This window comes from Silurus aristotelis (genome assembly GCF_946808225.1).
Source record: "Silurus aristotelis genome assembly, chromosome: 1".
Lineage (NCBI taxonomy): Eukaryota > Metazoa > Chordata > Actinopteri > Siluriformes > Siluridae > Silurus > Silurus aristotelis.
In genome coordinates, this window is record NC_139574.1 from 27708842 (window position 1) to 27715538 (window position 6697).

A 6697-nucleotide genomic window follows, 5' to 3' on the forward strand; every position below is an offset into this window, starting at 1 on the left:
ATCACACTGATCAGCACACTTCAAGTCGAGCGCTTAAAAGGCGGTTATAAGCAGTCACAGCAGGCCCTGGATCGGGTTCGAACCGCCGACTGGTCGTGGGTTTGTTACACGGAATGAAATGAAACACGGATTTGGTTAGCTGCGACAGCTAGCACCGTTTAAGGTACATACAGACTCTCTACATTATTCAGATATGTAGCTGTTTTGTTATTGATTTAGTTCAACACACATTTGTCATTGATTAGGCGTGTTATAATGCTGTATAACTTCCTAACGCCTGGTCAGAAGTATGTCTGCTGTAGTGCTGCAAGTTGGCCAGTGTGGGAATCAGCTTGGCCTGGACTGGTGGAAGCTCATCACACAAAAGTCAAAACAGCACAAGAAAAGGTAACTACCTCAATTACAAACAAAACATATCGTTTAATGGCACTTTTAAAGACGATATGGTCCTTTTTTTTTTTTTTTTTTTTTTATAGATGTCCTTTTAGTTTCAGGAATGGTGAACTAGCAGCAGTGTGTGTTGACACTGAGCCCAAAGTCCTCAGAAAAGCTTACAAGTTTGTCAAAAAGAAGTAAATAATCATCACAAAGACAAAAAACATTTTCTTTAATGTTATTGGAAGAATTTCAGTATTTCTGTCCTCCAGAGTGATCCATCCATCCAACATTATAGAGGGAAAAGGTGGACGTGGAGGAAACTGGGCCTATGGTCAGTCCAGAGTGCTGCTCAGTCCTTAACAATGCAGATACACTTTTTATAGTTCATGGTACATATAATGAACATATGTTATATACGCCTAATTATACTATATTAAAGGAATAAAGCACGATTATTTAGAAGGGGCAGATTTATTTTAAGTTTTGTCCTGACAAACGTAACAGTTTAAAATGACAAAAAAAAATTCAGCATTTACACCAGATAAAGACAATAAAAACGTAATTTTGCAAAGTTTTTAATGACGATAACAATAAACTATTATAATATGTGATCTGACGCATGGCCATATTAAAAATAGGCATGTGTACTTTAATTATGGTGAATTTTTTTTTGTTGTGTTTCTCAAAAAACAAAGTGACCTGAGCTGTCGATGTATTAAACAAGTTACCATGGAGGACGAGGTGAAACTGAGAATGCTTTACTCCAGCAAACAATGGAGTCAGTGCGTCGAGAGGCAGAGAGACAAGATTACTACGGTGGAACTGTGCTCCTGCACAGTCTGAGTGGAGGCACAGGGTTCGGTGAGCAGCGTGGCCCTGCAGTTAATCTATAATCACTTCATATCTAATTACACTCTTTAGTGTGGAAAAGACATTTATTCGATAGAGAAGACGAATGAAATCGATTGATTTGCTCAAAATAGAAAGTATATATTATTTTCACCGGTACGGACTGGCAGGTTTTGGTTCACGACTGTGTGAGGATATTCGTGAGGAGTTTCCTGTGGGTCATATCCTGACCGTGTCCGTGGTCCCTCATCAAAGTGGAGAGAGCCCGCTCCAGCACTACAACACTTTATTGAGTCTAGCAGCACTACACAGGTCTTACAAATCTTAATTTCAACGATCTGCTCTCTAAAAATCGAATTTTATTTTTTCAGTTTTGCGTAATTACGTTTTCCATAACTTGCAGGTCAACCGACGGCATACTTCTGTTTCATAATGACCATGTATTAAGTCAGGCTTTCAACAGAAATCACATGCAGGGTTCGGCGCTGTCTCCTGTGGTTTTCCACAAAGCACACTTTCAGCAATGAATGCACACATAACCTCGTGCATGGCCGGACTCTTGATGTCACTGAGGTCTTTGACTACAGGCAGGTAAATGTGATTCTGTGGAAAAATCGTGCTATTGAGCATAACTAATTATAACTGTTTTTATCTGACCTTATTAAGGCCTAAGATCCGATCCTTTCTTTCAATTTAGTACATTTTTAATTGTTTATAGTACCATTAATAATCCATTTGGTTTGGGATTGTGCATGTGGGTGTGATGGTTTGGGATTGTGCATATGGGTGTGATGGTTTGGGATTGTGCATATGGGTGTGATGGTTTGGGATTGTGCATATGGGTGTGATGGTTTGGGATTGTGCATATGGGTGTGATGGTTAGGTCTCCACAAACTTCTGTTTTTTTGTTTGTTTTGTTTTTAAAAGTGAACAAGGTTTGGGAATAGAACCATGGGAGTTGGTGAGGTCTGTATGTCCTGTTCCTACAGCCAAACTACTCTACACTGCCCAAGCTTCTGCAAGGTAAATTGTGGATAGTTCAGAAGGCTAATTCTGTTTGAATATTTTGAGATTTTTGTGTCATTGGATATTTTACTTGTGTATTAATGAAGTTTGTACATTGCTAATAACATTGCTTGTATCTCCTTATGACTCTCTCTAGTGAAACAACACACTGGGACACGTTAGTCAGTGAAACACTTCGGAATCTACCTCAGTTTACCTCAGATGGAAAACCTGTATCCTTTAATAGGCATTACATTGGGGGAAATCATTATTTGATCCCCTGCTGATTTTTTGAGTTTACCCCTTACAAAGAAATGAACTGTCTAGAATTTTTATGGTAGGTTTATTTTAAGAGAGAGAGAGAGACAGAATATCCAAAAAATATCAGGTTATAAATTAATTTGTATTTGATAGAGTTAAATAAGTATTTGATCCTGTACCAACCAGCAAGAATTCTGACTCCCACAGAGCCAAATTAGTCCTGTACCTTTAGGAAAGTACTCGTTATATCTATAAAAGACACCAGTTCCAGCATCTAAAAAACTTTCTTTTCGGCTTCTCCCGTTAGGGGTCGCCACAGCGGATCCTCCGCACGTTTGATTTGGCACATGTTTTACGCTGGATGCCCTTCCTAACGCAACCCTCCCCAATTTATCCGGGCTTGGGACCGGCACTAAGAGTGGCTGGGGATGGTTCCCTGACCGGGAATCGAACCCGGGTCGCAGCGGTGGGAGCGCTGCATCTTAACCACTAGACCACCAGGGGACCTTACACCAGTTCCAGCATCAACCTCTTCAATTCAAACCTCTACACCACCGTGGGAACGAAAAAAGAGCTGTCAAAAGACATCAGGGACAAGATTATAGACCTGCACAAGGCTGGAATGAGCTACAAGACCATCAGATTGTTGTCTTGACCTTATGTTTTTGTTTATTGTCATGCTGGAAGACACGTCCAGGCCAGGAGGTTCTCATCCAAGATTCTACAGTGCATGGACCCGTTCATGTGGTGAAGTCTTCCTGTACCCGTAGCAGAGAAACAGCCCCAAAGCAGAATGTTTCCTCCTCCATGTTTGACAGTGGTGATGGTGTTATTGGGGTCATATTCAGCATTTCTCTGCCTCCAAACACTGCGAGTCGAGTTGATGCCAAAAAGCTCAATTTTGGTCTCATCTGTCTACATCACATTCTCCCAGCCATTAATTTGGTGAGATTTTGCATGGAGCTCCAGAGCGAGGGCGATTTGACTTATCTTGTATTTTTTCCATTCTCAAATTATAGTGATAACAGTGGTCTCTTTCTCACCAAGCTTCATGCTGATGGTCTTGTAGCCCATTCCAGCCTTGTGCAAGTCTACAATCTTGTCCCTGACAGCTCTTTGGTTGTTCCAATAGTGGTGGAGAGGTTTGAATGAAAGGGGTAGGGGTAAGTGGATATAAGGAGTTCTTTCTTAAAGGTACAGGACTAATTTGGGTGTGTGGTGGTCAGAATTCTTGCTGGTTGGTAGGGGATCAAATACTTATTTCACTCGATCAAATACAAATTAATTTATATATAATTTTTTTTTCCTACTATATATTTTTTTTAAATAAACCTACCATAAATATTCTTGACTGTTTGTTTTATTTTGTAGGGGGTAAATGTACAAAATCAGCAGGGGACTCAAATAATTTCCCCCACTGCAGGTAAATCGGGATCGTTTGCACGTTTGGTGAAATCACAACGCTTATATCAAGATTGAAGTAAAACAAGTATTTAGGGCCTTCGAAATTGTCTGAGAGTACTGAAGATTATTCACAGACCGTCAAAGTGTTAACCACTGAAAACTGGTGTTATTGTGTATACACATCTTTCTGTTATTGAGTCAGCTAAAAAATACATTTTATTATTTACATTTTTATTTTTTATTTGTACATTTTATTTGTTTCACATTCATTTGGTCCCCTGATGGTCTAGTGGTTAAGATGCAGCGCTCTCACCGCTGCGACCCGGGTTCGATTCCCGGTCAGGGAACCATCCCCAGCCACTCTTAGTGCCGGTCCCAAGCCCGGATAAATTGGGGAGGGTTGCGTTAGGAAGGGCATCCAGCGTAAAACATGTGCCAAATCAAACGTGCGGAGGATCCGCTGTGGCGACCCCTAACGGGAGAAGCCGAAAAGAAAGTTATTTGTTTCACATTCATTTCTAAAGCTATACAGGATTAGGAAAATGCTACAGTTAGCTAATTTCATAAGAAGTTATGTGGTTTATGCTGTGCTTTGCTTTGCTTTTGTTGCATGCATCAGTAAATCAAATAGAATACAATTAGAGTCCCAAATTGTGTAATCAATAATTTATCTAAAGAAATATAACCATTATAGTTTGATATATTATATAGTACATATTTATACATATACACAAGTCCATACATATTTATTATGGCTGTTATTGTGACTGATCCTGCAGCAGTGACTGGGCTCAGTGATACTGTGGTGTAACTGCTAATTCTGCAAACACATCAAGTGAAAACAGTACTAATTTGTTTACCTCCTACCCAATATTAGCCTACACCCCTATTTCACACCCAGTACTAGAGTTGAAATTCCTGTTCTTGTTCCCGGTATAGGGTTACTTGCGAAACTAAGTCTCATTATTTTTGTGCGTGGGTTATTCCTTATTGCTGAGTGCAGTATTCTAGTCGTGCTGTGCTGGCAGTTGCACGTGGCAACCAGGACAACACTTTTATCCTTTCAAATGTCTTGCAGAAGTTACAGCAAGGACATAGATGTGTCCCATGGAATCCTTTTCCTGTTGACCACTGGACTGGTGAGCTATCATGTGCTTGGTTTGGCAAAAAACAGTCATTTGTCACAATTTTAGTGTTAGCAATTGTGTAAAAATGCTTTTGTATTGTATTAAAGGACACAAAGGCATACTCAAGACGTGTAACTTATTTTTCTTATTTTCCAGATCCCCGAAATGAGGCTCATGTGTCCTTGTCCACCCGTACACTCACTATGTTCCAACCACAGCAGTGTCACGAGGTTATTAGGCCATGTAGTTCAACGTGCCACAGAGATGTTAAGTGCACGAGCTTATCTACACTGGTACGAGCGTTATGGAATAGGGATGGAAGATTTTCAGCAGGCATTAAATACAATTTCCGGTTTAATTGAGGAGTACGAGTTTCAGTGATGCTTAGAACAGTCACTGAATTATGATACGTTTAAATGCATAGATGGTATATTTGGGTTTTAAAAAGTCTTCACATGCTAGCAAGTTCAAGGCCTTGAAGGTATCTTTAGCTGCATCTGCTGGTGAAACAATATAATCTGTGATATACAGTTTAGACATGGTCCGGTATTAATTGTTGAAACCATTCATAACACAAAAATAAAAATTGAATAAAGAAAATTTAAAGGTGCAAAAGAAAAAGAATCAAAGGTTTTAAAAAATGCATACTTCAAATCACATTTCTTCCTGAAAGTGCATTACTTTGCTACAACACAGTCTGTTGTGTTATTCCACTTACACCACAACGATTTGCCAACTATTACAGAGGGATGCATTCCTTGAGGTGCTCCTAATAAAATGAATGATTAATGTATTAAGATGTTCCTGATTAAAGTGAGCAGTTAGCATATAGAACAAATCCTGTTAAAATGAAATGGTTAATGTATCTGTGTATACAGTGCACAGGCCCATTTGTTTACCCTGTAATGATAGAACATACACAAGACAAAATATACAACCAATTACAGAAATGGTTGTATATGTTGTCTTGTGTATGTTGTATCATTACAGGTTAAACCAATGGGCCTGTGCACTGTATACACAGATACATTAACCATTTCATTAACCTTGCTTTTGAATTTGCTCAAGCGTAAAGTAAGTAAAAAGCCAACGTACTGATCTACAAGAACTATATTTTAATCATTTATGCAAATTAATTGGTCTATTGCATAAATGTGTGTAATGTACATGCTTTTGCACATCATACATATTTTAGGAGCTAATTGTCTATTGTTACAGCAGGCACACACATCATTCAAACTCACAAAACTGCAGGGTAATGGTCATTTAACACAGTTTATGTATTCACTTTAAATTAGCATGTTATTCAGAGAAAAAGTGAGGTAAAAAAGTAAGTTTCTGCAAACATAAAATCTTCTTCTTCTTTCGGCTGCTCCCATTAGGGGTCGCCACAGCGGATCATCTGTCTCCATACCACCCTGTCCTCTACATCTGCCTCTTTCACACCAACTACCTGCATGTCTTCCCTCACCACATCCATGAACCTCCTCCTTGGCCTTCCTCTTTTCCTCCTACCTGGTGGCTCCATCTTCAGCATTTTTCTACCAATATAATTCATGTCCCTTCTCAGCACATGTCCAAACCATCTCAATCTCGCCTCCCTCACCTTGTCACCAAAACATCCTACATGTGCTGTCCCTCTAATAAACTCATTTCTAATCTTGTCCATCCTC

The 6697-nt window shown here is 39.4% G+C and overlaps 1 protein-coding gene across 1 annotated transcript; it reads left to right on the plus strand.

Moving 5' to 3' along the window:
- Positions 1–32: 32 nt before the first annotated feature.
- LOC310733282 (uncharacterized protein) lies at positions 33–5610 on the plus strand. Its single transcript, XM_083554409.1, is given in 13 exon segments — positions 33–163; positions 286–387; positions 477–572; positions 648–709; positions 1102–1239; positions 1398–1539; positions 1631–1674; positions 1677–1818; positions 2155–2250; positions 2390–2465; positions 4901–5036; positions 5181–5226; positions 5228–5610. Coding segments are annotated over 12 exon segments (1254 nt in total). The 5' UTR covers positions 33–163; positions 286–289; the 3' UTR covers positions 5406–5610.
- The last annotated feature ends 1087 nt before the right edge of the window (positions 5611–6697 follow it).